Raw genomic sequence first — 19,447 nt, forward strand, 5'->3', positions numbered from 1 at the left:
GGTCCGATAGCGGGTGGCACAATAAACCCAACAAACACTCGCTATGATAGGCTTTAAATGGCTCTGATACCATGTTACAAAGTGGACTTTAAGCCTAACTCAACCCCATAAAACCGGCTCATGGGGTGAGGTTTGCACCCCACTTATATATAATGAAATGTCCAACAGTATCTCACATGTACAAGGTCGGATATTGTGTATAGTGTTGGTATAGTAAGTAGATATATGGAGGATCCAAGACACTCACACCTAAAAGTTATTAAAATAATTCTTCGATACATTCGAGGAACATAATCACTTAGGCTACTCTACTCAAAGACAAATGAATTTATGTTGGTAGAATACTTTGATAGTAATTAGTGTGGAGATGTAGATGATTGGAAAAGTACAACATGATATGTGTTTTACTTTGGTAATACAACATTCACATTGGTCTAAAAGAAGCAGTCAATCATAACTTTGTCAACATGTGAGACGACATAAGTTGCATCAACTTAGTGTGTGTGTGCCACACGATTTGGCTAAAATTTTTACTACGTGAGTTAAATTTGCAACAAGTTGAGGTAACTGAAATACGAGTTAACAACAAATCAACTATTGAATTAACAAAGAATCTGATTCATCATGAGAGGAGTAAACATATTGATGCTCGTTTTCATTTTATTAGGGAACATGTGGAGAAGTACAAATAATGCATGTTGCAAGCATGACACGTAGCAAACATTTTTACAAAGCCTGTACCTATAGTTCTATTTGAAAACATGAATGAGATGATTGGAATGAAGGACGAGAAATATTTGAGTTTAAGAAAAGAATTTGGTAAACATTAAACTCAAAAAAATAATTTTGGTATCAACAAACAAGACTTCGATTAACCAATAATAATTACTTTTAATAGATAAAAATAATATTCACCCTTTGGAAAAAGCAACAGTACAGACAGGTTCATCTTTGGTTTAAGATTTGAGGATTAAATACTCTTACAAATGAAATAGCTAATACAGTAGATTTAAGCTCTTTTATGTTACAGAAGGATGTAGACCGAAACAAAGAAATACCTAGGCAGCAAAATCCAAAGTGCTGATAAAGGCATTCTCAAATTCAAGGGGTTCAGTGGATGATAGCATAGCCACACGCCTTGAATAATCGCAATAAACTTCACAATCATACAGTAAGAAGTCTTGGAGAGAGGATAATTGGTTCTGAGCACTATGTTCATCGTGAATCACTTCCATGAGCTCATGCTTGTTTGAAGCAAGTAGTGATGAGGGAAACGGGTTTTGTTGTTTGCTATGAAGGCTGTTATTAAAGCTAAGTAATGTGGAAGATGCAGAGAGAGAAAGAGGTTCCAAAACAATCTCTGGATTCATATGGCTTTTACAAGTGTGATGGCCATAATAGTTTGTTCGGTACAAAGGAGGATCATCTTCAATTCTCTGCACCTGTTTCATTGCTTGGCACCCCTGATCATTCTTGTGAGTGCACCTGTAGTAGCTCCTACACACACATCTCAACCATATTATTCATACTTTAGAAACCAAGATTTCACACCTATCTAACACAGAACACTGATACGACACGGACACGAAAATACGTATAATATCTAAAATGTAGGATACGAGAACATGAATCTATATATTATATAATTATGAATTATATAAGTTGACAATAAAAATTTATATATACAAGTATGTTCCAGAAATATGTTTTTCATGATTGATTCAAAATAATTTCTTTCTTATTTTTATAATCATAATAAAAATTTATACATTAAGTGTGAGTTTTTAGAAAATTAATGTATTTTTCCATTTTAAAATTATGTTAGAACCGTACTAGAATTGTCAGAAATCCAACAAATGTTTTTTGAATTGGACACTTCACGGATACGTGTGTGTCCTACAAGTGTCATACAAGTGTCAGTGTCCAATATGAGTATCTGACACTGACATGCCATTTAAGATAAGTGTCGGAGCTTCATAGCTTCACACTGCTGACACTAGAAAATAATTATTAAATAAAAATTAATTTTAAAGAAAAATAATAATTAATCATTATATTAATTATACTAAATAATATTATTTTATAAACTATAAAAATTATTGGTATTTAAATTAATTTTTAAAATAAGTTTTTAATTTTAAAAAGATAATATTTAATATAATGATAATAAAATGTCAAAAGAAAGTTTATTCATTTGAAAAGGAAGATTAATTAATATACCTTAGGTATTTGGCGTTCATTGTCATTTTTTGTCCATATTTTCTCCATACATAGCCATCTTCAACCAGTATGCAGCTGTCCTTCCCCCAAGTTGGCGCAATTGATCTTCACATATGAAGACAAAAATATCAATGTTACAATTCTCATATTTAAATGTTTTCCAACTAATCCAATATTTATCAATTCAACAGAATATTTAAAATCATTGGAATTATGATAATTAATCCTAATAATTGTATAATCATGATCATTTATTTCTAGAGGTTTTAGCCAAGATGCATTTGACAACTAGCCTTTCTCTTTTCAAATTCAAAGCCTTTCTAAATCTCTCCTTATGTTATTTTTATTGAATATTACGGATATGATTGGATGAGATTCAATTCTTTAAAGTTGATTCAAATTTTAGATTCAAAATCAAGGCAAAAAATAACTATTTTCACATTTTAGTTATGATCATTAGATGAGAATCACGTTGCTTTTATTGAAGCATACACTTAATATAGCTTCATATAAGAATTAAATTTAAAATTGTTGTTAAGTTAAAACAGTCCCTATAATGAGGTTCTTGATTACATAAATATCAAAAAAATTAATTAAAAGATGTCGTAGATAAACGTCATTATTCTGCCTGTTTGACCTTCCACTTCAAAAAAAATAGCAATTTAAACATAGTTTAATTAGAATATTTAATCGTTTAAAAATATGGCTACGGAGAATTATAAAACACAGCAAATTAAATTGAAATATTAATTAGAATGCTGAGAAATATTAATTACGTAGTGATGATGTCAAAGAGAAGTCAAATTACTTCTTTTTTTTCATGATCATACACAGATATATCTTTTAGTTTTACTGGATTTGAAAATGCTACTCAAGTTTTATTTTCTAGAATTATAATTTCTAAAAATATTAATTTTGTGGATAATTGGTTGACTTAATCCCTTTACAATAGTGATTGATCTAGCTTCCAATAACAAATCTGTATGTATCTTTCACATCCTGTAACTTGTTTATCATATATTCTTAAAGAGAAAACAATCAGATCCAAATCCAATAACAACAATAATCAGAAATATATAATTAACTAGGAAAGCATGGATTATGATTCTCACTTTCTCTTGTAGCCTCTTCTTAGTTTTTCAGTGCTGAGAATATTGCGACTCTTGCAAGTTTCATCCACAGACTCCAACTTCTCTGGGGAACTGGTGGACGAAGAGACATCTCTGAGAGTGATAGACGTGGCCACCTCATGGGAAACATCGTTGCTGGAGTTCAAAAGTAAAAGGGTATTTGTGAATGAACACAGAACCTTGCGCACAAGATCTTCAACAAATGGTAACACTGACTTTGACCCTTCTTCCTTTTCAAGATGAGTGATTGATATATCATGAGCAAGAACTTCAAGCAACTGATTTGCCATGTCACGCCCTCTGTTCAGCTCTTCTTCCATTGCCCTTTTGCCATTTGGAATCTGATTCTCCATTTTCCTATTTGGTATAACACTATGCCAATTATGGCCGCCAAGCAGAGAGACAGACACCATAGGTTTTATTCAACATGGGACAGTCTCCACTTGCATATATAAAAATGTAGCCTCTGACAAAAATTCCTGACACAAATTGCCAGGTTTGGCTCACCTGCTAATGTTTTACGTGAAGAACACGCACCACTGAAAAGATGCCTCGTACGCTAGAGAGTTTTCTCTTATTGGAGAGGTCCAGAGCGTGGGAAAAGAAGTAGTGTGTTTGCTTCGATGGAGATGGAGGATGAGCTCACTGTGCTTTCTTCATGCTGAGAACATAATAATCTGTTCAAATAATGCCCTTGGCCTTTGCATGTTGTGTCCGTGAGAGAGGCATCTATATTTCAATTTTATTTTTTCATAATTTTTTTCTAAAACAATACTTATAAAATGAAAATTATAATATTTTTTTCATGAGTTAAAATCAATTTATATATTTATTTTATAAATTTCCTTTTATATTTTAATAATCCAAAGAAATTTATTATATAAAAACCCCAACCAAGGTTAAGCTATGCAAAAGTTGCATATATAGGTTCTTTTTTATATAAATTCTTTAAGTGTTCAAGTTCATTTTAACTTTTAAAAAGATTATTTTTTATAAAATAAAATTTATTTATATAAGATTTCTTAATCAACAAATGTTTAGGAATGGGACATCCGTCTTGTGTAGATAGCTTAGGTACTTGTTACAAATATTTTTCATAAAAGATAATCTTAGTTAAGTTAGATAAAATTATTATAGATATTAGGTAAACATAATATGGATTTAATTCCATGCAACAATTGGAGCAATTATGTAAATTACACATAAAAAGGGTAATTAGGGAATCCTTGCACTGTTGTTACATCATCTTTCTACATTTCCATTAAACAATTCAATTATAATCACTATAGTTGTAGTTTGTTGGCACCTTTTAAATGTGACTAATGCTGTTATTTTTGAATGGTCAGTTTGATTACTCAATTAATACTTTGACTGCGAAAGTACTGATTATAGTTTCCTTGTAGGTGGATCATCTACAGGGAGATTGGTACCTATTTTAAAGAAATGTAACAAATCATGGTAAAATTACAATGTACTGATTAGGATAGGATTTGATTGTTAAGTATATCTATGAATTAAAAAAAAAATCATTAGAAAGAAAGAAAACCTATTTCAAGTCATATCTCATTGAAAAATATTATTAATGTACAACAAGATTAAAATGAAAAATATTTTTATGCCAATTGCGTTGTACTTAGTGATGTATAAGTAATCTATATGTTAACATATATGGCTATAAGTTGAAGTACAAGAATCAGATAAACTAAATTGATGAAAAAAATTAATTGAAAATGATGAAACCAATAAAAAATAATATAAATTTGATTTGAATTTCGAAAACTGTAAGAAAAAAAATTAAATCAAATCAAACCACTTATTATATTTAAATATGATATTTAAAGTTAATTAATCACTAAAAACATACATAATAAATTTGTATTGTAATTTTTAATTGTAAATTATGTAATTTTATTTAATAATAAAATAAAAAATATTAAATTATGACATAAAATATTGGCAATATTTTTATTTCACAATTTCTCATTATAAAGTGTTCAACAACCTTTTATTAAAAAAAAGTGTTGTATAATTTAATAAATTTATAGTAATAAAATAGAAAAATATTATTTTGGTTTGACTCAGATTGTATACTAAAATAAAACTAAACAAAATATACATTTAATTTTTATATTTGATTGAAATGACTATTTAATAAAAAATATTGAACACAGAACTTCAAACATCCACACTAATTAATGTAATGCGATATCACTAGATAGCAAATTATCATAATTCTATAAAATTGATTTATAATAAAATTTATATTGATTAATTTAATACTAGAACTTGGTTATATTTTCATTAATATGAAATTTTTAATAAATGTACTGGTACGTTCTGTACGATAGCATGTCTCGAATTTTGTCATTGGGCCGATCGAGGCCCTACAACTTGTATTTATAAAGTCGACCAACATCATGAATCCTATTACACTCAAGCAAGATTAGCAAGGCTAACCCATGATTAGGAGTTAAGTAATGCAACCCAAATCACGATCCAACTCCCTAATCTGACTCAATAAGGTAAGACCCATGATAGTGATATAAATAACACACATCCAAAGAAATCAAGTACGTCATTATCTACAGTGTTCTAGCTACCGAGTGTCAAACCCCTTTGCTGACTTGAGTGTCAGAGTGCCTTCTGCAGGTACCCCATTCGATGCTCACGAGACGACCGAGAGTCGAGGCTAGGAAGGAAAGGTGAGGAACGAGCAAGGAAGAAGGTTGAAGAGTAACACGACCGACCGACAGAAAAAAAAGACGAGTCCTCTCAATAATTCTCTAGGTCTCATTTCCGAACGATAATAATAAATATCATTGTTTTAATAACTAACCGATACAAAAATAAATATTTATATATAGTATAATAATAACTACTTCTAACAAATCTTGTCTTGAATGACTTTATTATCATCTTACAAATAGATTTGAACATAACACAATTTTATAAAATCAAGTTAACCTAACACTAGTGGATCATGTTTTCTCAACAATGTGGTTCAAATTAATGCGCCATGACAATGTACAATATATAAGTGTGATTCAAAGTCAAATTTTGGGACTTTTGTGTGTGAATTCGTTACGTATCGCTTGTTTCTATTTTCTTACAATGGAGATTCACAGTGGGAATTGATCGATGATGAAGCTTCAATGTACTTTCACTTTCTTTTCTTATTTTCAGTAACTAATTAGTTCATTTTCCCATGATTTCTAGATTCTCTAGGTTAGGTTAGGTTAACTTGAACTACGATTTTCTTGTAGTTTCAACGAAATTCCGACTGATTTGAATCCTAAATAATTTTTAATTCAGTCTCTTAATTGACCATCAATTAAATGATTTTTTTCGTGAATAATTAAACTTAAGAAATTATTGAAGTAACATATATATATATATATATAATAATAATAATAATAATTGTTACAAATTAGGATAAAGTTACAAGGGATAGATACGAAATACATACAATCTTTTATTAGCAAAACTAGAAAATATATTAAATTTAATAAACACTACAAGAAAACTAAAATTTTGCATTAATCAATAAGCAATCTTATTAAAGTCCACTAAACAGAGTTTAACATAAGGTTGTTCAACATGATTATGTTGGAAAAATGGATTTGGCGTTTGAATTCTGATAAGGGTGGTCTGTGGAAGGAGATCCATGTGTCTAAGTATGGAGGATGGAGAAGCTTGAAAGAGAATAGGATTAATAATAAGGATTGTATCTGGTGGAGAGATTTGAAAGGGGTTTGGGAGATGGGGGATTAGGGTAGGAACTTTGAGGATTGTGTTTGAGTGGGGTGTGAGAAATGGGAAGGAAGTCTTGTTTTAGAAAGACGTTTGGGTGGGTAATGAAGACTTGAAGAGTAAATTTCCAAGACTGTGTTTCCTTGTGTTGCAACAAAGAAGGTAATTTAGAGTCTTGTGGGGAGTGGTTTAATGGTAGATGGAAGTGGAAGTTTGGTTGGAGAAGAGGTCGTTTGATTGGGAGAAATATCAGGTAGGTCTACTGCTACAAGAGGTGCATGGAAAGGTCCTAGTCTTGGATTATGAAGGCAATTGGGTTTGGAAGGATAGTAAGGATAGTGGGTTCACGGTAAAATCTGCTTATGATATTTTAAGAGGTCCTTCTGAGTGACTTAGTCTGTTTATTTCTCTGTGGAAGACTTATGCTTTGTCTTCAGCCCAGTTCACTTCATGGAGAGTGTTGCTCAATTCGATTACTTCTAAAAATAACTTGGAAAGACGTGGTGTTGCAATTGTTAGCAACCTTTGTTGTTTTTGTAGGGTGAAAGTGGAGTCAACAAGACATTCGTTTTTCGAATGCAGGGTTGCTTGGCTAGTTTGGAATAAGTGTTATGCTAGGATGGGGTTAACGTCAGTAAATCATCATGACCCTGTATCACACTTCTCGCATTTTAATTTATTAAATGTCCTTGTTAAGGTAAATGTGGTTCGGGGAATGGTTTGGATTGCAGTAGTTGGTGAAACTTGGAAGCACATGAATAAGTATATTATCAAAGGAGGAGTGATAGATCATTCGAAAATGTTCACCTTGGCCCAATTAAAGGTATGGTCTTGGATAACGTCTAAATCTGCTCATGCTTGTTTTTCTTATTCTGAGTGGTGCATAGATTCCCTGGCCGGTATGTTTTCGATTAAGTGATTTTGAACTTTGTAGCCGTTTGTTCTTGTAGGAAGGGTTTTAGTTTCTTCTTTTGGTTGGATTGTTTGCTTTTCTATAGCATAGTTTGGTATAAGTAAGCTGGAAGGGGATTGATGGGTCTTATTGTGTTATGTCTTGTAAAAGGGTTGGACCACCCCTGAAGTGACCCATATTTATTTATTTTTTACTTGCTGATAAAAAAAAACATGACACAAAACATTTAAGCCTCTTTTAAATTGTACTGGCCAAATCTCAGACATCGGCTGAAGAGATCGGCATCAGACGTGACATCGGACCTCGGCGGTCCAGTCACATTAATGGGCCACGTAAGCTGGCCCCCACAAATAGTATGAGTTAACATGAGTTAACACCCAGATATGAGAAAGACCTAAGTCACGAGAGGATTCATGCATGTGGTGTGTATAGCACGTTCAGGTCTAACACAAGTAAATAACCCTTGGAGGCGCTAAGGCCCGTTAGGATTAGGGTTTCCAAGGCTAGACTGCATGCATGTCACGTGAATACACAGGGCACCCATAGAACAGATGGTCCCGCAGCGCTGGTACATGAGTTGGTACCTTGACAACCATATTGTTAGAGATATTGCACTCCAGAAGAGGCAAGTTTTGTGCCGCGGCTGCGCTAACTTTATGCAACGCGTCACGAGATGCCTCACCAGTAACCCTAATTCCACTTAAGGAAAGACTCTTGATGGACAGGGAAGTTGACCTAATTACAACCTATAGGGTGGTAAGTGTTAGAATGTATGGCTTTAAACTAGAGGAGGGGGGGGGGGGGGTGGGGAATGGTTTAAAGAGGGATTTCGAAATCTTTTAAGCCTTGAATGAAATTGCTTCGAGAATATCTTGATAAAGAAATTAGGTTTTCAAAAACACAAAGCAAAAATCACATCACCAGAAAAACAATCGGTTGTTTATACCAGTTTACAAATATAAAAACTGAATTTAAAGAGTTAAGGGATAGAGAAAATGCACACAATGATTTATACTGGTTCACTCTAAACCCAAAGCTACACCCAGTCTTCTCAGAAACCACTGAGGAATTCCACTAAGCAATCAAACCTAGATCACTTACAACACAACCAAGATAGTGTGACCTTGATCCCCTCAAGACACACACTTCTCTTGGTCAACACACCAACACTAAGAATGCTGACCTTGATCCCCTCAAGAGCACACAACACTTCTCAACAAACACCCAAGGTTTCTTTCAACAGATACAAGGATTACACTTGTTACAGAAGCAAATATGAAATCAATACAAGAGAAAATCCTATCTCACACTCTTTGATCAATCTCAATCTCTAAGCAATCTCAACTCTTTCAAAACTCAAAATTTGTGAAAAACTCAAATCTGTTTTTCTGTATATATCAAAGTTGTTGTTTGTTATCAAATCTTAACAAACTATTAATTGCCTTTAAAGATTTGTCAAAGCATTAAAAACTGGAGCGTAAACAGTTAGAAAATCATTTAATGCTCAGTCAAAGCACAAACCATTTTTCTGTTATGGTACCAAAACAAACAATCGGTTGTTTACTCGAATCAATCGGTTGTTTTGGTTTTAACAGCTTAACCATTTGAAAAACAGTTTTCAACCTTTTCTAAAAACTCCTAAGTATAAAACGGTCGGTTGTTTCGACAAAACAATCGGTTGTTTTTCACTTAGTTTGAAAAACAGTTTTCTTTTAAAAAGATTGAGAATGCCTATGCTTTGGATTCAATCAATGAGTGGATTACAATACTCAAACTACCCCAGATCCTATCTAAGACAACTCAGCAACAACAAGCACAACCTAACCTTCAACATCCTTCAAAGGGTTTGGATTCTTCAAAGCTTGAACACCCCTTAGTTCAACAATATCCCCCTATTTGATGAAGACAAATCCCTGGTGCTTGTGTTTGATCTGATTGAATCTGAAGCAGTACCTGCAAAAATAACATGTATACCATCCAATGCTTCTTACAGCAGCAGGTTTAGATTTTCACACATTTCAAGCATAAAACCTGATAAACAATCAGTTGTTTACTCGAAACAATAGGTTGTTTCTATCAGCAGTAGCAGAACACAGTTTTATATAAGAGATTAAACAGATTTAAACAGTTTCAGATAAGGATACACATGACCAAATAATTCTCCCCCTATTTGTCTTCACAAATAGACTTTAACATGTAATAAAAATAGATTTAAGAGAGATTATTAAGATTAAGGATACCTAACTCATTTCTTAGAAAGAAGAACCTCTCTTTTGGTAATAGTTTAGTGAAGATATCAGCTAACTGCAGTTTGGTCTCCACAAACTTCACTTCACAGTTCCCATTGTTTGCATGATCCCTGATGAAATGATGCCTTATCTCAATATGTTTGGTCCTTGAGTGCTGAATCTGATTTTTTGTAAGATTGATGGCACTTGTGTTATCACACATCAAAGGGACTTTGCTGATCTTTAATCCAAAGTCAGCAAGTTGTTGTTTGAGCCACAGAATCTGTGCACAACAACTTCCAACAACAATATACTCAGTCTCAGCAGTAGAGAGAGCAACACAAGCTTGCTTCTTGATATGCCATGAGTGCCACTTGTGCCACTTGTGCTCTTTCTATCTAGCTTGCAACCTGCAAAGTCAGAATCTGAATAACCAATTAATTGAATTGGAGAGTGAGAAGGATACCATAACCAATTAAATGATGTTCCTTTGAGATATTTGAGAATTCTTTTTCCAGTTTTGAAGTGGGACTCTTTATGATTTGCTTGATATCTAACACATAGGCACACCACAAACATGATGTCCGACCTACTAGCTATTAGATATAGCAAAGAGCCAATCAATCCTCTGTATTTGGTTTGATCTACACTCTTTCCAGCAGTATCAGCATCCATGTAGCAACTTGATGGCATTGGAGTGCTTGCTTCTTTGCAGCTCTCCATTTCAAATTTCTTGAGAATCTCCTTGCAATACTTTGATTGACATAGAAAAATCCCATCCTTTGTTTGCTTAACCTGCAATCCAAGAAAGAAAGACAATTCTCCCGTCATAGACATTTCAAACTCACCTTTCATTGCAACCACAAATTCTTCACACAAACTATCTTGTGTAGCACCAAAGATGATGTCATCAACATAGATTTGCACACAAATTATTTCTGAATTTGACTTTTTGATGAAGAGAGTCTTGTCTACCATTCCCCTTTCATAACCATGAGATAGCATAAAGTTGCTAAGCCTCTCATACCACTGCCTTGGAGCTTGCTTCAGTCCATACAAAGCCTTCTTCAACTTGAAGACATGGTTGGGATGTTGATGATGTTCAAAGCCTGGTGGTTGATCCACATGCACTTCCTCATTGATGTAGCCATTTAAGAATGCACTCTTGACATCCATTTGAAAGCTCTTGATGCCAATTGTTAGAATGTATGGCTTTAAACTAGAGGGGGGGGGGGGGATGGTTAAAGAGGGATTTCGAAAACTTTTAAGCCTTGAATGAAATTGCTTCGAGAATATCTTGATAAAGAAATCAGTTTTTCAAAACACAAAGAGAAAAGCCCAGCACCAGAAAAAACAATCGGTTGTTTATACCAGTTTACAAATATAAAAATTGAATTTAAAGAGTTAAGGGATAGAGAAAATGCACACAAAGATTTATACTGGTTCACTCTAAACCCAGAGCTACATCCAGTCTTCTCAGAAACCACTGAGGAATTCCACTAAGCAATCAAACCTAGATCACTAACAACACAACCAAGATAGTGACCTTGATCTCCTCAAGACACACACTTCTCTTGGTCAACACACCAACACTAAGAATGCTGATCTTGATCCCCTCAAGAACACACAACACTTCTCAGCAAACACACAAGGTTTCTTTCAACAGATACAAGGATTACACTTGTTACAGAAGCAAATTCGAAATCAATACAAGAAAAACTCAAAATCCGTATATAACACACAAAATCCGTATGTAAAACATCGTTACATACGGATTACATACGGGCAAACATCCGTACGTAAAACTATCGTAGGTAATTTTTACATACGGATTTTGGATCCGTATGTAATTACATACGGATAAATCCGTATGTAAAATACGTATATAATTACATACGGATTAGACAAACTTACATACGGATAAATCCGTATGTAACATTCTACATAACAACATCAGTTTTTGTATTTGAAAGCACCTTATATTTTTTGTATTTAGAAGCACCCCATATTCTACACCTGCATATATTCATCAACATTTCAGTACATTCCAGTTTTCAGAAGACAAATATTCATCACATTCAATGTTGTCCATACATACAATACTTACTATTTCCAAATATCTAAAATGTATTTCATTAAAACAAAGTTCTAGAGAAGCTAATAATTATTATAATCTTCACCGGGTGAATTTTTTTGTTCATCATGATTACTATAATGTTGCACTTCATTTGACTACTGATTCGGTTGAGTTGGTGGCGGGGTATTTGGTTGCTGAAAAAACTGTTGTGCTGCAGCTGCTGCCTCAGGTGGTAGATATTGCATCACAAAGTTTTGAAAGTTTTGAAACTTTGCATCCATGCGTTCAATATGCTGCTTAAGTTCAACAATTTCTTCTGAATCAGCCTTCTTATTACTAGAAGATGGTTGTGTTTCTTGTAGGTAACGGCTAACATAGTCGTCCTGACAATCAACACGCCCAACCCCATATACTCGTCTCTTGTACCTTCCACCTACACTTTCTAACCAACAACGACTTCTCAATTTTTCCTCCTCAATTGAGGTAGATTGTGACTTAGATAATGCTTGAGACAATCTACTTTCAAAATCTTCCTATTAAAATGAAAAATATTTGTTATCATACTAATTAATGTATATGAAATTTTTTTTTAAAATAACTAACATGAGTCCGCCTTGATCTATCATCAATAAAATCTCCAGTGCTCTTTCGTATATGTGTTTGTTGAAACACTTCATCAACATGGACCGAGCGACCAAGCTCCTCTGTCTATAAAGAAAACATTTCATAAATTAAGAAGATAATAATTAATCATAAATTAATATAAAAAAATTATATGGAAATCATACCATACGAATAACGTGTTCATGAACACTAATAGATCCTCCAGTGTGCAGACATCCGCCTTTTTCAAACAAACGATTCTTTTTAGCTGTATCACATTTGGATAGATACACAGGCATGTTCCACTGTTCAAAGAGGTTGTTCCAAACATTATTGCCAATCCATTCTGGTCGTTTACCTTCTTGGCGAGCATCTTTAAACATTTGTGAAAGGGTGTGAAAAGCTTTTGTATGGAAATTTTTCTTAACTTTTTCCTCGTCCTCAACCCTCCATGTGACCTTCCTCTACAAAACAACAAGAATCATCAATCCAAATTGTAAAATATAAAATTTTTAAAGGGAATAAAAAACAAGTACCTTAAAACGTTGAAAAAATATATCCCGTTCACCCTTTGGGATTGCCCCCCATGTTGGCCATGACTCACCAAATTGTTGCTTGATGCTGGCAGTGATGGCCTTGATGCTATTTTTGATGGATAAAACCCAAATACCAAAACAAAGTTAGTCAAAATTATAAGACAATAATAATAAATTATATAAATTGAATTTTGTTATATTCTTACCCTCCCCCAATAGGCTGAATCAGAGGGTGATCACCAGCTGAGAGGACCTCGTCCTCTAAGTTATTCGCTGCAGAAGCTGAGTGTGTCCCTCCAAAATTTGTATATGGGGATGGTGTAATATCTGGTGGTGTTGATGCAATAACATCTTGTACTAGTGGGGTGGATTGGGTAGCATCTGCTACTGGTGGGATAGATCCATGAACTGAAGAAGAAATAGGTGTATTGGGTTGACTGGATGATGGATTTTGGTTGTTAAATCGTGATAACAATTTTATCACATAATTTTTTCCCCCTTTTTTTTGGTTGTTACTCGGTGATGGTTGATCAGAACCTCCTGATGACATCTATATATACTGCATGAAATGATAATGAAGGTTATATAAGTTTATCAATGAAGAAGAATATGCTGAATATAGTTTAATAAAAAAGTTGAAATAAACATGTACAAATTTCATCAGCAAACATAAAACTGAAATTAATTGGAGTAATAAACAGTATATTAACAACAACAATACAATAGTAGTTCCTACAATAAATATTATTTGTTAACATTGGCTTCCTAAGTCTATTCAGAACTAGAGATGTCAAAGTCATCTCCATATTCATCTTCACTTTCTCCCTCTTCATTGTCTTCTTCCCATTCATTTGTTTCTTCATCTATCTGATCTTGAAATGATGATACATTGTTTATGTCAACTTCTTCAAGCTCGGCCTCTAAATCTTGTAATCCTGAAACCCTTTCAACTTCAATGACTTCATTAACATGTGACATTCATCCACCTGATATGGCACTTCAACTTCTACATCATCAGAATCTATACTACCTCTGGGCTTTGTTTTGATTGCAACACACCAACCACGTTTGTCTCTGCATGATGTTGGATATGGTACATAATAAACTTGTCGAACATTATGTGCAATGATAAAAGGATCAAATTGCACATATATTCTATCCATTCGAATATCCACAATACCATATTTGGAATCTACTTGCATACCTCTTGTTGATGGATCAAACCAATTACAGTAAAATAATACAACTTTCTTATCTGAGGTCGAAGAATTGTACTCCACCTCATACATGTGTTGAATCACACTGTAGAAATCATCCTCACCTCCTTCTATAAGATCTTTTACATGGACCCTACTATTTATTGTTTTCTTTCCCTCGCTCCATGCGTGAGTGTGGAATTTGTACCTGTACCGACCAGGTAGTCGGGAGTGATGACGTGGCAGTAAGCGGGAATATAGGCGTGTTGAGCGGAAAACCTGGCTGACAGAAGGGAAGTACATCGGGAAGTCTGTGTAGTCGCCAATCGTTAAGTTGGCGTGCTCCGATCTCTAGCATATCTAAACTGGCGGTCACCAGGTTTGTGTCATAGTCACCGTATGTGAGCTTAGGCGACCAAGTGGTCAGAGATCGCCGAGAAGGGGACATCGCCGAAAGATCAGGAAGGCTTGTTCAAGGCTTCCAAAGGGCACGAGTACGAAGGATGAAGTTATCAGATGATCATTCCTTAGCCAGAGGTTGTGGCAAGGGAACAGTTTACCAGAACATGCACGATGAGCAAGTAAAGCAAATCGTGATAGCGGCAGGCGAGACCACAGAGAAGGTGTGCATGGTGACACCCCGTTCTCGCCCCTAGAAGAGATCGTGCTCCAAGGCAGCTACCCACCGAGTTACTCCTTGCATGGGTAACTTAGTCGAACAACCTGAAGAGTAGAAGTGGCGCTCAAGCAGAAGACATTCCGGATGGTGACATGTGTACAGCTGGATGCGAGCCATGTGTCCAGAGGTGTAACTGTCAGGAGAGAGAAAATGCACAGGTATATAAGGAACTCTTAACAGATTCTGAGGTACGCGCGTTTAAAACACTTCTTTACGCTTTGAGAACACTTGAGTACGCTGAGAGATTTTGCACGGTTCCTTGAGTTTTAGCTTTTCTCTCTTAGAGTTTTGGTGATTCTGTCACTGACTTGAGCGTCGGAGCGCGATCGGCCGCAGCGGCGCCACTCTGTCTTTTTCAAGTTCTTGAGGAGAATCGAGGTGTGAAGGACGGAAGCTAGCGTGGTGCAAAGCCGATCCAGAGGGAGATACCTTTGACGTGGCGAGATTCTTGCGTTTTGGTCAACCGGCAGGATCAGTACCCATTCACAAAGAATGTGTGCCATTCTTTTACACACCTTAATGGACTAAGTGATAAATCTCTTAGGTGTTGGTTCTTGACATTTAAAGGGTCTTTATGAACCTATAAATATATCAATGTCATTAATTTTTTATGAAATGGTTAAAGAAGTCAACAAAAAGTAAATTATAGAATTTCTAGATACATACTTGTGTCCTAAACCACAAAGGGAAATCTGCATGTATACGAGCCGAAGCATGGGATTTAGAAATTTCATTAGAATGTAAGAAAGAGCTGTCAATATATAGGTGTCAATGCATTAGGTTAGAGATAACTTAATGGATGAATAACAATGTTTTAAAATAATATATTGCATGACGCTTACTCAAGGTATGGTTTAACTTCATTACAGTTGATCAAAACATGAACATGAGCTGAGCTCAATTCTTCATCAGTTAACCAACGAGTGATCTCCCTCCCAGAATGACGTCCAGGTTGGTCAAAGACAGATAAGATTGATGGAAGCCTTTCACTTTCAATGTCCACTTCATTTCTACAATGTTGTGGTCTTAACATGAAGTTGTTGAAATAGTGTGAACAAAAATGAGTTGTCTTACGATGCAAATAAGATGCACAAATAGATCCTTCTACCCTAGCCTTATTTTTCACTGAACGTTTAGCATATCCCATGAATCTACAATCAAAGAAATTTGATATGATTGATAATTATAGTTCACATTAAATAAAGACTAATAACTCTTATTATTACCTTTCAAATGGGTACATCCACCTATAATGGACATGTCCACCAAGTTTTGCTTCATATGCTAGATGGACAGGGAGATGTTCCATAGAATCAAAAAATGTCGGAGGAAATATACTTTCCAACTTACAAAGAATTATTGGAATGTTTTGTTCCATCCTAGTAAGGTCATCTTCTTTTAGTGTTGTAGAACACAAATATTTGAAAAAATGACTTACCTTAATAATGGGATTTAGAACATGAGCTGGTAACAAACTAAATGCTATGGGAAGTAGGCATTCCATGAACACATGACAATCATGACTTTTCATCCCAAGCACCCTTCCCTTGTTGACATCAACACATCTAGCCAAGTTCGAAGAATATCCATCAGGCATCCTAAGATCTTTGAACCATTGACACACATGTTTAATTTCCTCTGTTGCAAGTGTGTAATTTGCTTTTGGCTTCAACTTCTTTCCATTAGGATGTGACTTAAGTTCCAAGTCTCTTCGTCTATAATACAAACCTAAGTCCATTCGTGCTTTGTCATTGTCCTTTGTCTTTCCAGTGACATTCATGACAGTGTTAAAGATGTTATCGAAGAAGTTTTTTTCAATATGCATAACATCAATATTATGTCTTAATATATTGTCTTTCTAGTATGGAAGATCCCAAAAGATGCTTTTTTTTTGGTCCAATTATGCCACTCCCCGTAACCATGTATTCTTTGCACACCACTTTCAGTTACTTTAGGATAAGTCTTTACTCTGTTCCAAACTTGTGTAGGTGTGAACTTAGGTGGTGGAGGATCCATGTCAACTTCCCCCTTCTTGAACGCATTCTTGTTCCTCCTAAATGCATGATCATTTGGTAAAAATCTACGATGCGAATCAAACCAAGAATTTTTCCCCCCGTGATGTAATCTAAATGCCTTTGAATGCTCCATGCAATGTGGGCATGCCAATTTACCATGAGTTCCCCAACTAGACAACATACCGTATGCAGGAAAATCATTAATCGTCCACATTAACATTGCCCTCATCATGAAGTTCTCTTTCCTTGAAATATCGTATGTTGGGACACCACTCCACAATTTCTTCAAGTCGTCTATCAAGGGCTCTAAAAATACATCAATACCCGCCTTTGGATTGAATGGGCCTGGTATGAGACAACTCAAGAACATATAAGGTTTAGACATGCACATTTCGGGAGGAAGATTATACGGGGTCACAATTATTGGCCAACATGAATAGGGTGCATTTGATGCTTGCACATATGGATTAAAACCATCAGAGCATAAACCTAGTCGCACATTGCGTGCCTCCACAGAAAAATTTGGATAAACGGTATCAAAGTGCTTCCAAGCCTCGCCATCACATGGATGACGCAAAACACCATTACTGCTTTTGTTATCATAGTGCCATGTCATTTGTCCCGCAGTCTGTGTTGAAGCATACATTCTTTGCAACCTTGGAATTATTGGCAAATAGAACATTGCCTTTACAGCAACTGGTTTTTTGTTACTTGCTCCGGTGTTGTGGTGACGATACCTTGACTTGTGACAAAATTTGCATTCAAGCAACCCTCCGTCATTTTTACCGTATTCGTTATCATAAAAGAGCATGCAACCATCCACACAACAATCAATCCTCTTAGTCTGTAATCCCAACTTCGACACTAGCCTTTTTGCATCATAATAAATTTTAGGCAAACCTATTTTGGTTGGTGTTGCATCCAAAAGCATTTTTGAAATAAACTCTAAGCATTGGTCAGGAATATTCCAATTGGCTTTGCAAGCTAATATCCTGACACACATTGATAATTTGGACTCTGATGTCCATGCATACAATGGCGTATTTTCATCCAACAAAAGCTTATAAAACCTTTCAGTTTCTTCGTTTGGAGGCTCTTCCATGTTATCTACATTTGGTACTCGTAATGACTCTTGTTGCCTAAGAGCATCAAACACCATGTCTTCCATCAACCTAACTTGGTAATCTTGTGACTGATTGTGTGCACCTCCAGTTATTCCCAAAGCCATACAATTATCGTTATTATACAAGTCACTTTCTACCATGTCTTCACCATGATCAGTCCAAATCCAATAATTATATTTGAAACCATGTTTGTAGAGGTGAACCTTCACAAGTCTTTCCTCCAAAATTCTTGTACAATCACACTTACTACATGGACATCGTATTCCCCCATCATTCTGATAACATTCTCTTTGGCAAGCTTTGTTTATAAACTCTTCAACTCCCAATATAAAAGACTCTTTCAAAGCACCTCTTCCTCTATAACACCTATCATACATCCTTGCACGATTTGATGGAAACTGATTCATGTTCTGTTCATAAAGCAATTGATAAAAAGTGAACAATTTTTTAAGAGATCATGTTATAAACGAACATGTAAGAGTTCGTGTTACAAACGAACATGTAAGAGTTCGTGTTACAAATGAACATGTAAAAGTTCGTGTTACAAACGAACATGTAAGAGTTCGTGTTACAAATTCTGCCTAATTCAACCATATATGGATTTGCATAAGTCATCCAGATTTGGATAATGTTTTTGTTTCACACAAATTGGCTATTACAACATTTCATTATAATAACTATAATCAATTAACAAGCCACTACATCAATTAATAAGTATAATCAAAGAAAATTGGCCAAAACAACTTGGAGTTATTAGATATCAAATCATGCAATTTTTTTAAATTTCATATCTTATGCAATTTCTTCAAATTATTACAGCATTATCAACTCTTAAATCTAACCTTTCAATCTGTACAAAAAGAAGCTTTGAGTTCCACGTAACAGTCCTCCTACAACCTCTTTAAAGCAGCTGAATCTATACAAAAATAACCATGAAAATGGAACACAAACTCAATCTCCAAGTCAACACAAGCAA

General features: G+C 34.8%; 2 protein-coding genes and 1 pseudogene across 2 annotated transcripts; all 3 read right to left on the reverse strand.

The window, feature by feature from the left end:
- Positions 1-871: 871 nt before the first annotated feature.
- Positions 872-3,768, reverse strand: LOC137834442 (putative WRKY transcription factor 70). The gene is made up of 3 exons (XM_068642494.2): positions 3,333-3,768; positions 2,221-2,325; positions 872-1,497 (listed from the first exon to the last, which is right to left on the reverse strand). Exons 1-3 carry the CDS (start codon positions 3,761-3,763, stop codon positions 1,059-1,061), a joined length of 975 nt encoding a protein of 324 aa, XP_068498595.1. The 5' UTR covers positions 3,764-3,768; the 3' UTR covers positions 872-1,058.
- Positions 3,769-12,473: 8,705 nt separating this feature from the next.
- On the reverse strand, positions 12,474-14,007 carry LOC137834049 (uncharacterized). Its single transcript, XM_090302888.1, has 5 exons — positions 13,662-14,007; positions 13,458-13,582; positions 13,107-13,385; positions 12,922-13,026; positions 12,474-12,851 (listed from the first exon to the last, which is right to left on the reverse strand). The coding sequence occupies exons 1-5, from the start codon at positions 14,005-14,007 to the stop codon at positions 12,474-12,476; spliced, it is 1,233 nt and encodes a 410-aa protein (XP_090159014.1).
- A 221-nt stretch (positions 14,008-14,228) lies between these two features.
- LOC137834050 (uncharacterized) lies at positions 14,229-18,878 on the reverse strand (annotated as a pseudogene).
- Between the last annotated feature and the right edge of the window lie 569 nt (positions 18,879-19,447).

This window comes from Phaseolus vulgaris, chromosome 5 (assembly GCF_051622355.1).
Source record: "Phaseolus vulgaris cultivar YP4 chromosome 5, ASM5162235v1, whole genome shotgun sequence".
NCBI classification, from domain to species: Eukaryota; Viridiplantae; Streptophyta; class Magnoliopsida; order Fabales; family Fabaceae; genus Phaseolus; species Phaseolus vulgaris.